Here is an 18,902-nt window from a genome sequence, read left to right as displayed (position 1 = left end):
CTAGCTTAAGATCCAAAATTATTCTTGACAAGTTTCTCGGCATCTATTACTTTTCACAGTTTTTTTTTTTTTCAAATGTGAACTACGTTTAAGGCTGTATTTATTTTATTTCGATGAAAAAGGTTGTCGATAAGTAATTCGTATTTCTTAGTTAATTTCTCACGTCTCCCGTGTTAGAAAATAAACTATTCGCTGCTTCCCTTGAACCGCCGTTTTAACCACTACGACAGAAAGCGAAAGAAAAAAATTTCACGGGGAATTGAACTCCATTTCACCGCGAGCTGACGGATTGATTTTTAAATAAGACCGTTGGCATAAATATATATTTGTGAATATCTGAGGGCACTGTAAATATAGAGGCAATGCAAATACGATTGCATTTGTTTTAATATAGGAATTAGAAGATGTGTAAGAAAATTTTACCGTAAACACGTTAAACTGGATTATGCGAATGTCCTAATCGTTCTAAGTAGCTCATTCAGCAGCATGCTATCAAACCCTATTTTTACAATGCGAGTCTTGAAAAGCACCTCGATAAAAAGCGCAAATGAGTACCGTAGAGAAAATGGGATCTCTTGCGATACAGCGGGTTAACCTTCATTCACGTGAAACATCAGGCAATGCCCTCATGTTTTTTTGGTTGAACGTCTTGGCAGGCAAGTCTGCGCATAAGTGTGTCATTCATCATTTCTCAGCATCTGCTACTTGCTTTCGATTCGTTACGATTTAACGGCCACACGGCTGCGAGCAGTAGAGTATCTATAAAACAAATTTCTTTCGCACATATTTTACGGTAGGTTGCGCGTTGAGAAAAGATCACGTTCGACATTGGTTTCAGTACTTGTGACGCAGGTATGGAATTTAAAAAAACAAACTTCCATTCATTGCAAAGAGAAAGAGAGAACTTTCGTGCGCTGTTGAAAGGTCTGACGCAAATCACGTTCGACGGAGTATGGAACGCTTGTACGCACGGTCGATAAGCAATTCTTCTAACGGCATATAGTAGTTGAATCGCCTGTACGTGATTTTTCACTACGAATAATCAAGCGTAGTATGCTGTATAATCTGGTATGGAAAACGATGTCTTGAATTGATGTGGCGATGTAATGAAATTGAAAAATAAATCATAATTACACGCCTGCCACGCCTGACGTAATTGTGTGGAATGCTGGTGCGCAGCCAGTCGAGACAGACACTTCCGTCCAGGCGACCACTCGGTCAAGGGTATTTGATGTTGAGGATTTCGATTTTGGCCGGGTACGCAGACAAAAATAGATCGCTTATGTTGTTGAACTCTTGGGCGATTAGAGAAGGGAAGGAGGCATCGCGAGTGTTTACGTCTCGTTCAAAGGTCTTTTAACGTGGCGAGTCTGCAGTTGGCCAGGCATTTATTTATTCTTTATTTTGATTTATTAATTTTTTTCAACATTTTTTCTTTTGCTTACTCAGTTTGATTTTGATTTTTTTTGTTCTTGTTTTTCTCGACACAACCGTTCAAGACGCCCTCAGGATCAGACTTGAGGGCGACATTCCGCCAATATGAATTCGACTGGAACCGTCCTGGTAGCAAATTATCAATGAAGGACACGACCTGAACGTGCTGTGTCGATAAGTCCAGTAGAGTAAGCGAGTAACATCAACAAAAGAATCGCATTCAGCATAAATACTATCGGCCGTGACGTGGGTATCATTAATTTGTTGTGTCTCGCGCCGATTTTGAGGCGGAGTGGGGAAGGAGCAATTGGAGAAACCTTCGTAATTGATCCCTCGTAACGAGTAAACGACTCTTTGGTTTGTATTTTATACCAGCGGACGTGGAAGCGCTCTAATTCAAAACATTTGCTGCCCAATTCCGATCTTTGATTTATTGATTTGATGGTTCTGAAGAAATCGATAAAAACCATCGATGCACGCGAAACTGATATGTTTGTGCGCAGTCACAGCAGTCAAATTACCGCTTTAATCGGCTTCAGCGAGACACCAATTGATCGCTTAAATATTGGAGGCCATAAATGTGATTTACGTCCCTATAAAATTGACAAGCTCGTGTTCCCAAAAACGATCCGTTCTTGTCTAGACGGATCGACCATTTAATCCAAAATCCGATTCTGCTACGTGAATATTTTTAGTTTTCTAAACAAGGCACCTTTAATTATAGGCTTCTCCTTTGTATAAATAGCGGAGGATTCTATATTTGGGCAGCATTGGCCACCTTCTTTCGTTTGTTTATTCATACCTTGTAGAGGCTATTTTTACTTTTAAGATTTCCTTTTTTACGTCCGTCGTACGTTGTACTTTTTCGAACTTGCCTTGCAGTCTGGTTTGAGTGTATATTCAAGTTGAGATAAGATCGAAACCCAAATCCCGAATGACGCATTTCCTCGAACATCGACTACTTCATGGGACACTAGGTGTCAGTCTTTTTGTTTTGTTTTGTTTTTTCGTGTGCATCCCGCAGTGACGTGGCGACCAAACAAATTTTTCGACACGATAGCCGTTTCTTATACAAACCGCGAACGAGGCTAACAGTGTGGTGCTTATGCATGGCTGCGTGACCGTTTATTTATCATTCACGCATTAAATCACGCGAGTGTCACGTGCCCTGGCCACCGCACAAAACGTCAAACCGTAAAAGAAAACAAAACTCGCTCGATAAACAAGCCAGTTTGAGCTCGTTATGAGCGCAAGAAACGAAATATTGTGCCACGTACTGGAACGATAGATCATTAAATCAAACCAAAATTAATCGACTGGGTTGTTATTCGCAGGCTTTATATTGCTCAAGGTTATGTTCGTCATTATTATTCTGTCAATAGTTCGACGTTATCCTGTGGGAATCTAAGAAGAAGGGGTAACCTAAGAATTGCAAAGGGGAGTTCGTAAAAATCTTATGACTTGGCCAAGCAATCCCTAACGTCCTAGCTCGAAAATCAAAATATAAGGTTAAATGTTAAGATAACTCGCTCAGACGATCCCTGTCAAAATGTATCGTCTACCAAGAATGAAATATTATTTGCGCATGCAGTTTTATATGGAATATATCAGAATTCTCCGAGGGAATATCAAAGGCCACTAGAAAAGGCTTAAATATTAAGCCTATACTTGATCATGCTCCCCTATACAGGCAATAATGCTCCAGTGAGGCTGAAGGATCATTTTGGCTTAATGACTAAGACGGGCGAAGATATTCAATAGTTTTCGCTGACCGCGCTTTTATGGACTGACAGTGTTATATCGTACGTGTTTGGCAAAAAAATAATAATAATAATAATTAAAATGAGTAAATAACAAAAAGAAAACCTTGAGCCTGCTAGGGATTAAATGCATTTCGGCCTTGTGCAGCAAAGATATCAGTAGGGGGTGCGTAAAAGGACAGTGGCATTAGTTATTACTATAAAACGGAATGGAACATCGATCAGGATAGATCAGTTGATCACGTAGCATCGACCGAGATTCATCACCATGCCATCTTCATTTACCTTGGTCGTTTTTCACGCTGTCTTGTCTTCCATTTGTAAGTCATTTTTATTTTATTGTATCGCATTTTTTTTCTTAAATTCATGTTTGAGCATGGGCTAGTGCAATGCTGCACGCACAACAGTCGACTGAGAGGGAAAAAGAAGAATCATGTGTTAATAGTGTTGTTTGCCTTCTGGTTGATTGTGCTAAATTAAGGGTTAGGGGGGCGGACATGTTGAAATTTCATTGTTTTGGTCGTCTTATTATAATTTACATTCTCTAGACGGAGCATCTCTTACACTAAGGGACCCCTCCGATGAAACAAGCGGTGCTAGTAACAAGTGCGAAATGAGCCGGCGTCCCTATACTATGGTGGACTTTGCTAGCGGGCAATGCGACGCTTATATTAGATGTGAAGGTGGTCAGATGAGCTTCGAGCTGTGCGAGGACGGCCTTGTATATGGAGGTTAGTCAGCAATTTGATCTTCTTAGAGTATAAGGTTTTCTACATTATATATTTCGCTTTCGCAATCCGCCTATTTTCTAACTTCAATTATGAAACAAAATGTTGCAACAGACCCATTTTAAAACAGGCTTTGATTCTAATTCGATGATTTTTTGAACATGAATTTAAACAAACAAACAAAAAAGATCTCTGTGATATGCCCCAGCGAGTTAACTGTGCCGGACGTGAGCGTCTGCAACCGCCCTCGTGTGTTTCATTCGACAAATCGTCTGTATTAACTGCATCGGGCCAAAAACTAACTTGAAATGAAAGGACGCAATTGAAACGTTATTGGGTCTTTGTCAAAGTAGTGAAGTGGTACCAGACGCCTCTCCTATCCGATTCATTCAATTTCATTTAGAACTTGAAATATGATCATTTTGATATCCTTTAAACGATTTTAAACTTTCGTTTTAGGCTACTGGAGGTCGTGAAGCGTGCAAGTCGCTTTTACAGATATCGACACATATGTTCTCCTTATATTCAAACTGGGAAAAATTCAAAACTTCCATATAGGCAACTCAGCAGTTTGTCTATAGCTCAAAATCTTTTAACCTTGAATTTAAATTCGATATTAATCATCCATTCGGCCAAAACGCTCGTGTTCTGCTATACGTGGTACCACACAAGATGCGGTGTGTATTGTGAATTATAGACCGCCCAAACTGCGTTTAGAACAGGAACAACGATTTGATTATATTCATTTTATTTTTCTGGTGTCAAAGTATTGGCGATGTCGGGCAATGTCAGTTAATACGCGATTATAAACCCAAAACACGGCCGTTCGTCCTAACGGGTAGAACGAAACGAACTTTGGCTGACTAGAGTCGAATATCCGCATTGCGTTCCTAAATGGTTTAGAAACAACATTGGGCTAGGGCCGATTTAATCAAATCATTTGACATGACCAATAGACTTGACATCGACCCTACCCAGCAATGCAACCGTCACGTAGGCTATAGTCGTGCCAGACGACTATATAACTGGCGCCAGATTTCAACACAACAGTCCGTTCATATGGCAGCAAATCATTTTCGTCTGCGGGCTTCTTCGGATTCGTAGGTCGATAGGCGCATTGACGTCAGTGACCTTTTCTATTTGTTGACGATGAACTTTAATATGCGGCATAGGGCAAAAAAAATGGATCGATGCGTAGCACAATTTTATTATATATATTTTTTTTTCTGCTTTGGAACTACAGACACGTTACACAAACAAAGCAATACGTGCGCATCATTTTTGTTTGCCAAGCAAAGGCTTTGGACGGTTCATTAAAGTGGCGAGTCGCTTCGGTTGAACACCCAGCGTGCATAACGAAATAACCTCGTGCGTCCATGGACGGGTTGAACGTCTAACGGCTGCGAGAGTATCAAATGCGGGTAGTAAAAAAGAGAAAGGCACTCCAGCTCTAAGCCATAGAGTCACGAATGCATATCCGGCGAATGAAACCTGACACGATCGGCGGATATATCGCCTGTTGCGACGGACCTGCTTGTTGCTTCATCGGCTAGACGACTCATTTGTACACAAATGATAACATAAAAACGTTCGACAAACGTGCAGAATAACAACAATAATAATATAATAATAATAATAACAGTTTGAAGATTTGTAGACACAAGATTAATTGGTAATCAACGCCACAACGTGACGGATGAAGCAATTGTTTTGTAACACCAACACTCAGCACCAATATTCAACGGAAAATCACATGAATTCAATGTACTAAGATAATCTAATTTACTAAAATATTGTTCTGTGTTTAAATGCTGTGCACTATACTTCGCGCTGATATCATGCTATAATTGTTATGCTATTCCATTGTAGTTTGTATACTCAAAAATAATACTGTAAGCTTTGCTATCAAATTTGAAAAAAAAATAAACAAAAATATATAAATTTTTTCCGGAATTTACCTCTCACGATGAACTTTGTGGCTATGGAATACACTCGAAAAATTGGAATTCGGTACAGCAAAACGAAGAAAACCAAAAGCTTTGATTTTGCGAAGGCACTCTTTGAAAATTTGACACTTAACAATGGTCGACATGCTTTTATATAGAATGCCTACGTGCCGGACAAGTATATATAATGGCAATGGCATAAACCCAATTTCCGTCACGGCCATTCCACGATGGACAAAAAAAAAAAAAAGAAAATCATTGCGTTCCATTGAAAGTTAGCCAACCGGGAGGTCCCGCATTACAGAATTGCGGCTTCCGTTTAACCTCGTATCGTGTCACGAGCGTCGTGCCCATTATTTAAACGTATATAGACGAAGACAGCTACAAAGCAAAATTGTCTGGAAAATAAAAATTGTGTTGCTTCATCCCTCCCGGACAATTGCACCACACATTTTTTTTGTATTCTTATTTTATTTTATAAAATTTTTTTTTCCAGAAACAGTTTTTCTTGCTGTGCTGACTTTCAATACAGGTTGTACCAAGGTTTTTCGCTATAAAAGAAAGTCTTTTGACTTGAAGCTATTTTGTAATTATTCTTCCCATTCAAGCGAATTAGATATTCGTCTAGCTGGATATTTCACTTCCAATTAAATGGTTTCCATTTAAATCAAAAAATAAAATTAAAAAAAATAAACGTTATCGAGACATGTGAATAATTCATGCAATTTTTTTGTTGTCCTTACGTTTGTTTATTATCAGTGTTCCCCTTAAACCACAACTCCGCCTCCCCTTTGGGCTTCGTTTTTTTTTTTTATTAATTAATTTTTTTTAGAGGGGGGGGATAGCCCATTCTGAAGAAAAGACGAGGTTGATTGTTTTACTTTTGTTCGCAGAACTGCAACTTTGCTTAATTGCCTCCTGTCTGTGGAATTCTTAAAGTTTAAAATAATCGTAATAGTTGGTTATTTATATACAATAACAAAATTAATCAGTTTCCTTTTTATTAAAGATAAATAGCTCACGAAAACAAACCCACATGTGTTTTGCTCGTTGCTACCCATTAGATTCGTCGGATAATCAAATGACTCGGCATTTTTCAACGACCTACTTGTCAATGACGAAGTCTTATGCGTAGCGCAGTCTAGAGAAAACGTCAAGACTTTTCGATGCCGTCAATACTGGCGAGTACGTGAGCTCTGATAAAGCGGAAGAAAAACAAAGGTAATCGGCACCGTCCCCAATCATTCTACAGTAGAAAGTGACGTAAAAACATGCACGTCTATTTGAAACTATATCTGATCAGGGCAAAGACATTGTAAGAAGAACGTGCGTCATCTTTTCATACGCGTAACAACGACGGCATTGTTTATTAAGGGCTTGACGGATGCGACCTAGTGGACCGTCGTTCAATTCAAATTGCCGATCAAAGCTATATTATATACTATTATAGACCTACGTACATACGTATTGGATCGAATATTTTGGTTTGAATAAGACTAACTAAAAAAAAATCGTTTCACCCAGTAATTGAGAACCGATTCATTTCGAAAACAATTAGGTTAACGTATAAAGCATTGAAAAACTCGAAATGATTCAGTTTGCTACCGTAACAAAATCCAATGGAGCTTATTTTGTTGCCTGTATAGATTGTGTCTGAACAGTCACATTTCCACTGAAAAGCAGTCGCATGCGATTATAAAATTATCACGATACTTCCTAGGAATTTTGTCTGCACTGAATTGCATAACAACGTGATTGATGACTTTATATAGCTTTGATGCATTTAATTCCTTCGCGAGAACTTTCACGTTCCGCCCGTTATTCTAGACATTAAACGCTGATATGTGATGATGCACGTCATGAGTTACAAATATGGAATCGCATAAGCTGGCATTAATCTCGGCCAGTAATTATTACTATTTTTTTTTTATATGGGAAAGAATCACAGCCGTTTGAGTGCTCGCCGACACGCTGGTTATTTAATTATTGGCGCGGAAGTCTGTGATTAACACGAGTGTCATCAGTTTGGGTTCGTACTCAAACAGGGGAAGGCTTCAAATGTGTGTAGTCTCGTCAAATGCTAAATCAGTGCACACACACACACAATGTCTGAATGAATGTGCACATCATTATACTGAAAGCCTTTTGCAAGGTATATACGAAAACAATGGGGACTCGATGACCTTTTTTTTTCAACCATAAGGACGCATGAATCACATAATGCATGGTCCTCGAGCAAAAATAGTATAAGAGGCTCAGAAACGCCAGCTTGATAGCGGACGTTTGAAGAGGAAAATAAAAACGAATTTATTCTAAAACAAAACAACAAGAAAAAAAAAAAGTCGTAAAAATGGAACGATTTTTGTGAGATGCCGTGAAATGTTAGTGGCCTCCCTCATTGTAGATTCATGAGTCTTGCGAGCAGGCTTAAACCACGAACGGCAGTATATATACAGCCAATTGCTGTTGCTTTCACGTTATTTAAGTGTGCAGCCTATATAAGCTCGTAAGGCTGTTGGTCGTTTTCGCTAGAACGGTTTGCCTTTGGATGTTATATCCTTATATACTCGATAGCGACAGAGCCGTTAACGATAATCTTTTTGATTCTAAATGGCCATACGTACCCAACGCCCTGGCCAACTATCATCAAACAAACAAAAGCGGGCCAAGCAACAAAACACCAAAAAGAACTAAAAATATGTTTTTATTATACATCACCTGCAGACAAAAGGCACTTACAATTTAACGCCTCTGAAACTATAGCTTTTCTTCGCGTACCCAATAAACTAATGCTCGACACGCGACGTTATCACCCTTCTTTCTTTTAAACTTATATGTACAGGTTGTTCCAAACTTCCTTTCTGTCTTCTTTTTTCGTCACACGTATAAGCGCATTATTGACATGGAACAGCTGATAGAACGAGGCTTGCTTGTTGAATGTCGGATTGAAAACAAAAAAACAAAAAAATTAAAAATGTGTTTGTCTTTTTGGTTCTTGTACATTGTCCTGTTGTTGCATGTCACAACCATAACTTGTATCAGTTTACATGATGAAACCGAAATTTCTACGAAACAAACTTCCAGGAAACGAACTCCCAGCTTGAAAAATAAGGCCTCCAGACTATCAGCAACGAGCTGCAAGTCGAGCCTCTTGTATTTGAGTATATAGCACCAGTCTACGGTTCACAGTCCATATAGGCTATAAAAGAAGGGCGATGTCAGCCAGAAGGCAACAGTGTATAGCAACACGATTCCTCACTGTCTTTCAACTGTTAAGTCATTGTATATAGCCAACCGATATATAGCTTTGAAATCAGATTGTTTTCTATTCTTTGAGTGTTCGTCTTTTGGTGTTACCAAACAGTCGAAAGAAGCGCCAAGACGCCCACGCAGCATCATGACAAAAGCCAAACGAAATTGTGTATAGTTCAATAAATTGACTTGCATCATGCTTCCTGCTATGGTTGTTACACAACACCCACGAATCACGTGTACCCACGAATCGCTTTCAAGTCAAAATGAGAGAGCCGCATCGGCTGTACTCTATATATCTAGTTCACTGTGACGGGGCTTGTGTTATCGCCTCCGCAATGGTCACACTAACATTAGAACTGTATCGCTTTCCCACCCGAAACCAGTTTCCTTTGCTTTTGAAAGAAGTACAAAAGCTCTGTAGATGGTCGTCTATTTTTACCCAACATTTCGAAGCAGAATATAAGCAAGACGAAGCATTTTTAGGAGGGAAACGTGCGTATAGTAGATTATTACCCCTCCGAAATAGTATATAGACGCCGAAAAGAATAAGATAATATTACTATCCGGAGGGTGTGGGGGGAGATACGTGCATGAATGAATATTAACACAGATAATCAAAAATGGATACAAAAAAAAAACAACAAAACAAAATGGCTTATGGAAGTCAAAAAGAAAAAAAGAGTGAAAGTTGTATCTTTTCGCCAACGCCTGTATTCTGTGTGATTACTAACGCAAATATATCTTAAAGCCTGCAGCGGAAGTCAGCCTGCATTGATAAGCAACACATTCGTTTGCTATAGACGTCTACGACAACCCGTATATTGTTGATGGAATAAGATATCATGAACGTTTTATCGGATTGAAGGCTATGTACGGTAGCACAGCCTGCGGAAATCAGCTGAAAGCAGGTTATGCATCAGCCCCCGCAAGCTTGCAAAGCCAAACCGACTATATATATTAATTTTTAAATATATTTAAAAATTAAATTTGACATGACATTTAAATCTGAATTTGATTAAAAGGGCAACATTTGATTAAAGAATGCATGTCTTTCAAACCGACTGCTGGGTCCATTTCACGAAACAGATTTCCGGTTGGCGTTGTTTTTGAGAACATCATTCAACTTATTGGACCCGTTTTTAACGGTTTGAACTTTAACACGATACCACATTTATAACTGTTGAAAAACATTTATTTACATCAAAATTGCAATGAAATCTTCTTCCGATCTATGCATTATAGGACATAGCCAAATGATACATCATATAGTTTGTGCTATTAGTCCGATTTCCTGGCTAAAATAATTGGATTTGAATGCGCTTGAACGCGAATCGGTCGATTACGTTCACAAATGTACCGATCCGTCACCAACTCCACGTGCAGTTGGAAACGGATAAAAATGAAGAGAAATCGCTTGTATGAGTCACGCACTCACCTTCTCGCGGAAGCCATTCATTTTCAGGTCGGCCTCTCTACAATTTGGAAGTCTGAGCGCGCAATAGATTAGAATAGATAGATCTATGTTAGATCACCTTTGTCTATGAAATCGACTGGCTAACAGATAATAAATGGACGTTTGCGGCTTTGGCAATACTATACGTGATACCGTACTTGACTTGTGGAATGCCTAACGATGCCCGACAGCGACGTGACCTGCACTGATTGACCAACACGCGGCATTTACTTCCCTATCTAGCAATCAGCAGGTGGAGGGCTGATGCAATGTTGTCTACGTGACGTGGTCTTCCATTCCCCCTTTTTTCTATTAATTTAATTTTTTTTTTTTCCAATTGCTTTATTCATTAGTTGTTTTTTTATTTTTCCTTTGGTTTTTCGTACCTCCATTCATTTATTCATTCATTCTGAACTTGTCTACTAAAAACTAAGTAAAATGTAAGGGGATTTTGTATAAAATACGACAGGCTCCGGGAAATGCAAGCTGCAAAAAGTAAAAGGTTGTTGATGGTATAAGAAATGAAATTCATTCATCTCTAGGTAGACCTACAAGCTAAAATGAAGCTATTTTGGTCGTCTATAAGTCTGTGGCATTATCTGACAAATTAGGCAGCCATTGTCACAATGCATACTTGCAGGGACTGCCTACGCGTCTCACCTCTTGGTCTCGGCCATCAAAAAATGAGACTGGCATTGACGTCAAATGTCTACATCAATATTGCATGATATACAGATAAGCTTTGAAGATATTTTCCGTACGCAATGTATACCAAAAACTATAGATCATAGGTTGAATTGATGACTTACTTCTTCGTTTACTGGAACATGAAAACGGCAAAAATGCTGCTGCTGTAATCATAATTCAGACACACACAACCAATACGAACAGGTTGTTTTTCTTCGTTATTCTTCGTAATATTCGCCTGTAGCCTATATCATTAGGCTATACTGTCATCAGTGATTATCCCAGCGCGTTTACGTTGATATTGTTTTTAATTTTGATTTGGGGTTTTTCACGAGCGGCAATAAGAAGTTTGCACTCTGTCGTTATCAAGGGCATCTTCTAAAGGCTAGTTGTTTGTTATTAGCATTTTTATGGGCTCCTATACATTAAAAAGATGACATTTATTGAGTGAGTCACAAGTTGCTGCTTATATTCCACCCGTATCCAGCCAAAACTGTCTGATTCGGACTGTCGCGCCAAGTGAATTTACGTCGACAAAAGAGCATCAAGCCGGTAAAGTGCAGTGTGTCACCGCACAACCAAGATGTTGAATCACTGGCTAACGTTAAAGAAGCCAAAGATTCTTGAATTAAAAGGATACAAGTGACGGTCGGCAGCACATGGTTCTACGTCGATGATATACACCGAATCAAACGTAACGATGATGTTGTTATGTGTGTGAATATAACGGTGTGTACTCTACGTTGGTATGGATTCAGCCTATTGCGGCCTGCAGGTGAAATCCCTCGACAGCATCATACAAAACTAGAATGTGTTGGTAAAGAAAAATTATATAATTGCAGGACTATAAGAGATCCGGGAAACGATGGGGGAAAATGCAGCAAGGTATACCCGCCAACTGGTTCTGTATTCTAGTTATAATTCTGCAAGCAGACTTGTTAAACAAAATTAACATAGACGGTTTCGTCATGGTGTTTTAATGTTTGGTTAGATCCAACTCTTTATCGATTTATTTGGTGTCCTACAAAAAACAAAGAATAAAAAAACCAAACAAGTTACGAATGAATGGTTAGTGGCAAACTCGTGGACGAATCCGGTTCTTGCTTTGATGCCGTTACATGTGTAACGTCATCTGATTGAGTATCTTCGCTAGAAACGCAATTCTATAATTGACTGGTGATTCAAGAATCAAGACAAACCAACTTTTTGAATCAATTTCAAATTTGCATTTTTATTACTACTATTATCACCCGTCGTAGCTATACGAAGCGAGCCAATGGCTGAAAACACAGAAAAGAACCAAAAATAGGAGCAGGCCAGGCTATGGCTAATAAGAGACTTGTGCTGACGCAACTGATGCAAATCCTTACCGATCATTTTATATTTTGTTTCTAGGCAGCTGGTTTTTCCCAACAACAGTGCTGAAATCCCATCCCACGCTGGCGGCAGGCTCGGTCCTTTTTTCATTTATTTTTCTATTTTATTTATAAATACACGTACTGCATATCCATTGCTTATTTTTATTTTCAAACATTTTTTGTTTTCTTTTGTTTTCTTTTGTTTTGTTGTGTTTGTGTTTTTGTTTTTGTTTTTGTTTTTGTTTTTTTTTTTTTGTTTTTTTTTTTTTTTTTGTTTTTGTTTTTTGGAATTTGTTTCCATCCCAAATAGTCTACGTTTGAAGATCGTGCTTTCTTTTCGTTTCCAGACGATGGGCTTTTCTTTTATTTGCCGATTGATATTTGGCTTCGGAGAAGTAATATAAAGTGAAACGTTCGATGGCAAGCCTGTTTCATTCACTCATTTTTTTATTCGGCTTTCCAAGAACAGAACTTTTCTTTTCTTCTCCCATCCGTATCCATCTTATCCCAGCCGTTTTATTTTATTTTTATTTTATATTTTATATATATATATTTTTTTTACTTTCGTATATATATATTTTGTTTTTCTTCTCTTTTTTTTTGAAAATCCTGCTTCTGTTTCTCCCCTTTTTTCTTTTTCACCGGCTCGTATTCCACCATCCACTCATCCGAGCCAAAGCTCTGGAACGCGAGAGAATCTTTAGCGCTCTACCACGCACCGATACCACAATACGCGAGCGTATACGTGCATACCAGACACACGCACGCACATCAGACACGTTCACCATCGCACACACACACACCCACACAACCCACCGACCAAACAAAACCGAGAAAACCAACCTCCTCACAGAATAAGTTGATGAAATCTAGGCAAAAGAGTCTTTTCTCTCTCTCTCTCTCTCTGGTCCCCCCTCTGCCTTTGTCTCTTTTCTCTTCTTCTTCTCCGTCTGTCTGTCCTTCTCCTTTTTTTTTTTTTTATTCTCTGTCTGACTTTTCCTCACTCCCTTTCTCTCTCTTTCTCTCTCTCTCTCTCTCTCTGTTTCTTCCTCTCAGCTCCTATGTGTTTTTTTTGGCTTGGTCTCTCTCGGCCATCCCGGACCACCTCAAGACTTTGCACCGGCCCGAATGTATATACACCCGCCTTCAGTCCGTCCTTCCGCCTCCGCTCGAGCGCACGCCGTGTCTCTCACCCCCTTCTCTGCCTCCCTCTCCTCCCCCCTCCCCATCCTCTCTCCCCCCCTTCAGTCTCGTAGTCTCTATCGTCGGGTTTTAGCTATCGTTCGCCACTCTCGCTCCGACTCCCGCCGTTTCCGCGGCTCGTCCCAAACTTGTGCGCACTTCAAAACTATCTCGACTTTTCGATTCAAATCGGAAGCTCATTCATCGCTAGCAAAACAAAATAGCAACTTGTCTTCCTTGATCGAATTATTTTTTGTTGTTAAACCAATACCAATTTTCGTAGCTCTTTGATCGTTACCCGAATTTGCGTTCCTCCTTCATTTCTCGGCTGAATGTTGAACATCAAGCGCGGACGGGCGAAAGCAGTTAGAATGAAAACGTTTGCTTTTGCATCTGAACGGGTTGCGGCCCAATGTTTGATATGTTTCGTGTTAGCGCTGACGGTGACTGAGTGTCTTCCGCTTTTCGAGACGGCCACGGCTGCTTCCGCTTCATCGTCCACGTCGCCCTATGTCGAAGATTTGCTGCGTCTCTATAACGTTAGCAACGAAGATGTTGAGGCTTCTCGTCAAAAGCAAATCGCCATCCGTCATTCGGCCAGTGTCAATCATCGCCATTCGCCGCCATCCAACCGCCATCAACAACACGACCAGCACTTGTCGTCACTGCACCTTCCGGACGCGGCTTCACCTGCGTCCAGTCTAGACGCTCAAATTATCATTCATCAGCGCAATAGGTAAAATACCCACTGACATAATTGCCTTCTTCTTTTTATTGGAGTAAAATTTTGAAAAAAAAAAACATTTTTAAAAGCTTAAAATTAAGGAAATTTAAAAACAACAAAAAACGAGTGTAAGGCGAATTTCGGACAATTCAGGTGATTGTAGTGGCACGCAAAATATCGCCAAGTTATTTATGTTATATAAGGGCTTGTGTTTTATAGAACTCTAATGCGAACTGGTATAAGATTTACATCGGCTTCGTTATTATCAATCAAATTTTTGAAGAAAATGAAGGTACCAAATTAAAATGAAAGAATTGATTTCTTGCATAACTTTCATGACCTTTTTTGATTAAACCATTCCATGATTATTCTGTAACATCAAGATTATGACAAGAAATGACGCAATGTAACGAAATGTTTTGAATAGATTTTCCTAGTGTTGAATCACCACCGACTACGCCACAGAAAACGACGGTGATTCCTCGATCTACTGCTAAACCCAGCACGAGTACGTGGCAACAAGGAAATCGGGTTCAGTTTATCAGCAACAATTCTTATTCAACTGGACGCCAATCAACAGTCCGTAACTCAGGTAACTGATGCAAAACTGTCACGAAAATAAACTATCAATACTTTTTTGTCTATTCAAACTCAAATGTATGTTGATACTTAACTGTTGCCATTGGATGCAGGTTTACCTTTGTTACCATGCTGGCCCCAGCAACTCACTGCCATTATTCTCCTGATCGTGGTCAACAAGTTGCTGTTATGAATTGTTTCGTTACGAGGCCGTACAGTATCCCTGTTTTTCAAATCTTAAATAAATTATATATTTCAAATAGCTTCAACTCAGGTTGAACGCAAAGCCCCCGTGCTCACCAAATGACAGTTTGCAACAAAAACCAAAAAAAACAACCGTAAATCCATTTTACCTGTTCTTCGTTATACCCGACAATTGTTTGTTTGTAAATATCACTATACCTTTGCCAGTAAATGCTGTATACATGCCAGAGAGAAAGATTGGAAATGACACGTATTCTTAGGTTTGCAAAACATTGTGAGGTATTTGTAATTAAAATATTGAACTCGAATAGGACACACAAATATGGCGAATGGGACGGCGTGTGGCAGTAACAGAGCGAGTCGAAAGTAAAAAAGTTAGTAAGTAAAAATTTTGAAAATATCGCCAGTAGGAACGTTTCGAAATGTTTAAACAGTTTAAAAGAAATCACTTTTAGCGTCATACGCCGGAAAACTAGGATTTGAGATTTGACATTCGCATGATGTATTTTTTGAGGGGTTCGGAGAGTTGATTAATCACAACAACCCATTTGCCGAGGATAGCAGGCTTGCATTTCATCTGTGGTATTAAGTATTTTTTCAAAAGCACAAAACGTTATTTGATGCCCTCGAGGGTAAGAACAAACAAAATGAGACCTGTTCAGCAACGAGTCCCTCGGGAGTCAATCGGAATTTCGAATAGCCAAATCCTATTGGAACAGAAACAGCAGAAACTCTTTCCATCGTGTCGTCATCGCTCGTAACACATGCTGTAACGCGACTGGCCTTCATTACATCTGTAATGATGTACACGCTTTTGGCGCCGACCAGATCTAAAATCGATGAAAACTTAATTTACTCCACATGCCTCCGTAATGTTCTGCCTGTTTACGTACCAGGAATATTTTGCTCCAGGCAAAGGTCTCCTTCACTCAAATTCAGCGGGATGAGAAATTTGTGAAGCCCTTCGACAGTCAGATGTACGGACTTGCATCCCAAATCGACGCCCTTCTCCCACTGAGCATGTTGAAAATAATATTAAAATGAAACGAAGAATGCACAAAGTTGTTAATGTACCTTTACGGACTGATTGCCGACGTCCTCTGTGTGTGGTTTAGCGCTGTTCAACAAACGATCAAGGTCAGTTTTTTCCCGCTCAATGACTTTGGAAACGTGGCCAATTACATGGTAACAAGCACCGGCCAGCGAATGCTTAATCTTTTGACTTACGTTTTCCTTGGGACAAACATTTTTATTTTGAGGTTTATTGGCCGTTTGTGAAAATAAAGTAGTTACCGATTTGCTCTTGACGAAAACTGAGAAGAGGCCGAAATCATCAGCATTCGAGAGGTAGGGAACTGGTACGAGTTTTCTCTCTGAAAGTAATTCTTGACCGATAAAACAACGAGTAGCATGCCAAATAGTATCGAGCAAATCTTTCTGAGAAGCAGTGTTAGCCATGTTTGAGTTTTTTCTTGCAAAATAGGAGTATTTACGTCGGGAAAAAAGGATTTGAGTTTTGAGAGTCGAGTGATGTATTTTTTGAGGGGTTCGGAAGGTTGATTAATCACAACAACCCATTTGCCGAGAAAAGCAGGCTTGCATTTCATCTGTGGTATTAAGTATTTTTTCAAAAGCACAAAACGTTATTTGATGCCCTCGAGGGTAAGAACAAACAAAATGAAACCTGTTCAGCAACGAGTCCCTCGGGAGTCAATCGGAATTTCGAATAGCCAAATCCTATTGGAACAGAAACAGCAGAAACTCTTTCCATCGTGTCGTCATCGCTCGTAACACATGCTGTAACGCGACTGGCCTTCATTACATCTTTAATGATGTACACGCTTTTGGCGCCGACCAGATCTAAAATCGATGAAAACTTAATTTACTCCACATGCCTCCGTAATGTTCTGCCTGTTTACGTACCAGGAATATTTTGCTTCAGGCAAAGGTCTCCTTCACTCAAATTCAGCGGGATGAGAAATTTGTGAAGCCCTTCGACAGTCAAATGTACCGACTTGAATCCCAAATCGATGTCCTTCTCCCACTGAGCATGTTGAAAATAATATTAAAATGAAACGAAGAATGCACAAAGCTGTTAATGTACCTTTTCGGACTGATTGCCGACGTCCTCTGTGTGTGGTTTAGCGCTGTTCAACAAACGATCAAGGTCAGTTTCTTCCAGCTCAATGACTTCGGAAACGTGGCCAATTACATGGTAACAAGCACTCGCCAGCGAATGCTTAATCTTTTGACTTACGTTTTCCTTGGGACAAACATTTTTATTTTGAGGTTTATTGGCCGTTTGTGAAAATAAAGTAGTTACCGATTTGCTCTTGACGAAAACTGAGAAGAGGCCGAAATCATCAGCATTCGAGAGGTAAGGAACTGGTACGAGTTTGCTCTCTGAAAGTAATTCTTTACCGATAAAACCACGAGTAAAATGCCAAATAGTATCGAGCAAATCTTTCTGAGAAGCAGTGTTAGCCATGTTTGAGTTTTTTTCTTGCAAAATAGGAGTTTTTCAGCTTTATTTCGTCAAGTGTTGGAGAGCGTGATGAAGATGCAACTGCCTCGACAGAGTTCTGGCCCTTCAATATGGCCGTCGATCCTGATGGTGTTCTACGGCTGTAGAACACCATTCAAATTTAACAATCATCGTAACCGCCATCGGTTTATTAAATTTGTACCACGTTTCCCTTTTGAAATAAAACTCGGCGTTATTACGAAGTTGGATATTTTAAAATTTGCTATTGGTATGCCGGACAATAGGATCTGTATTGTTATATTACCGGAAACGTTTCCCTTTGGGCAAGTTCTTAGGACACGTGGCACAATCTATCAAGCAAAAGTACTGCAAACGTTTGAAGAATCTTTATTAACGATTTAACACAGGATTTAGTTTATTCTTGGACAACATATACTCCGAGAGAGAATAGACGTAACACAAATTTTACTAGTGATTTTTATGTTATCTTTGATTTATCAAGGACGCTGACGCTCTTAGAATCCGCTATGTAAAACCTTAATGGAGCATCAATCCACTCGGCAGCTTTTTTACTTAAACCAATCCTAGTCGATGTTACGGTAACAAATTCTGTTTGAGGACTCCAGTCTTCTATCCAGATTATAGACGAGGGATCCGCTAGGTCCACCTTATTCAATTCCTTTGTGATACCAAACGAAAGGCACAATTTAGAAGGGCCGTTGCATAATTGGTGTGTCGGTAGACGATGGCACGACTTCTTTTGAGACTCGGAGCGGATCTGTTGCATTCGTTCTAATCCAGAAAGGGGTTCTATGGCACGTAAAAGAACGGCTGTCCCATCGCCTATCATACATAGCACGTGTTGGCAATTGTTCTTTGTTGAATCATAATTGGTTAAAACACCGAAATTCAACAAGATACACGAAATTACAAATCTGCAGTAGCTTGCATGTAAAGTAGCCTAAGTATCATTACCAACATCTTTTTAAAGCTAATCATTTAAGATTTTGTCAACGCCCACTAACGTTTTGCATAAAATTCGAAAACCACCAGCAGGTGATAGATTCATCAAGGTTGTTTGATCGAGACACAACAAAACGATGGAGT

At 39.5% G+C, this 18,902-nt stretch overlaps 2 protein-coding genes and 3 long non-coding RNA genes across 9 annotated transcripts; 3 read left to right on the top strand and 2 right to left on the bottom strand.

The window, feature by feature from the left end:
* Positions 1-2,460: 2,460 nt before the first annotated feature.
* On the top strand, positions 2,461-4,663 carry LOC123470544. 2 transcript variants are annotated; one of them, XM_045170879.1, is made up of 3 exons: positions 2,461-3,514; positions 3,743-3,925; positions 4,111-4,663. In XM_045170879.1, exons 1-3 carry the CDS (start codon positions 3,463-3,465, stop codon positions 4,227-4,229), a joined length of 354 nt encoding a protein of 117 aa, XP_045026814.1. In that variant the 5' UTR covers positions 2,461-3,462; the 3' UTR covers positions 4,230-4,663. The 2 variants fall into 2 exon arrangements, with proteins under 2 accessions (XP_045026814.1, XP_045026815.1); XM_045170880.1 differs by having other exon boundaries at positions 2,464-3,514; positions 4,382-4,663.
* Positions 4,664-5,109: 446 nt separating this feature from the next.
* On the bottom strand, positions 5,110-6,182 carry LOC123470547. Its single transcript, XR_006644250.1, has 2 exons — positions 5,881-6,182; positions 5,110-5,471 (listed from the first exon to the last, which is right to left on the bottom strand). It is a non-coding gene; the product is annotated as an uncharacterized LOC123470547 (long non-coding RNA).
* A 5,088-nt stretch (positions 6,183-11,270) lies between these two features.
* On the top strand, positions 11,271-13,175 carry LOC123470548. Its single transcript, XR_006644251.1, has 3 exons — positions 11,271-12,038; positions 12,106-12,148; positions 12,659-13,175. It is a non-coding gene; the product is annotated as an uncharacterized LOC123470548 (long non-coding RNA).
* Positions 13,176-13,905: 730 nt separating this feature from the next.
* Positions 13,906-15,554, top strand: LOC123470545. Its single transcript, XR_006644244.1, has 3 exons — positions 13,906-14,539; positions 14,955-15,119; positions 15,220-15,554. It is a non-coding gene; the product is annotated as an uncharacterized LOC123470545 (long non-coding RNA).
* A 12-nt stretch (positions 15,555-15,566) lies between these two features.
* On the bottom strand, positions 15,567-18,109 carry LOC123466474. 4 transcript variants are annotated; one of them, XM_045170876.1, is made up of 7 exons: positions 17,799-18,097; positions 16,604-16,768; positions 16,538-16,543; positions 16,385-16,427; positions 16,204-16,324; positions 15,965-16,140; positions 15,567-15,887 (listed from the first exon to the last, which is right to left on the bottom strand). In XM_045170876.1, exons 2-7 carry the CDS (start codon positions 16,720-16,722, stop codon positions 15,783-15,785), a joined length of 570 nt encoding a protein of 189 aa, XP_045026811.1. In that variant the 5' UTR covers positions 16,723-16,768; positions 17,799-18,097; the 3' UTR covers positions 15,567-15,782. The 4 variants fall into 4 exon arrangements, with proteins under 4 accessions (XP_045026811.1, XP_045026809.1, XP_045026810.1 ...); XM_045170874.1 differs by having other exon boundaries at positions 16,385-16,543; positions 17,799-18,095; XM_045170875.1 differs by lacking the exons at positions 16,204-16,324; positions 16,385-16,427; positions 16,538-16,543; positions 16,604-16,768 and adding exons at positions 17,234-17,354; positions 17,415-17,573 and having other exon boundaries at positions 17,634-18,106.
* Positions 18,110-18,902: the final 793 nt, after the last annotated feature.

The sequence above is a fragment of the Daphnia magna genome, linkage group LG3 (assembly GCF_020631705.1).
Source record: "Daphnia magna isolate NIES linkage group LG3, ASM2063170v1.1, whole genome shotgun sequence".
In the NCBI taxonomy this organism is placed as follows: domain Eukaryota; kingdom Metazoa; phylum Arthropoda; class Branchiopoda; order Diplostraca; family Daphniidae; genus Daphnia; species Daphnia magna.
The sequence above is the reverse complement of the archived record's forward strand: the minus strand, read 5'-3'. Positions and strand labels throughout refer to the sequence as shown.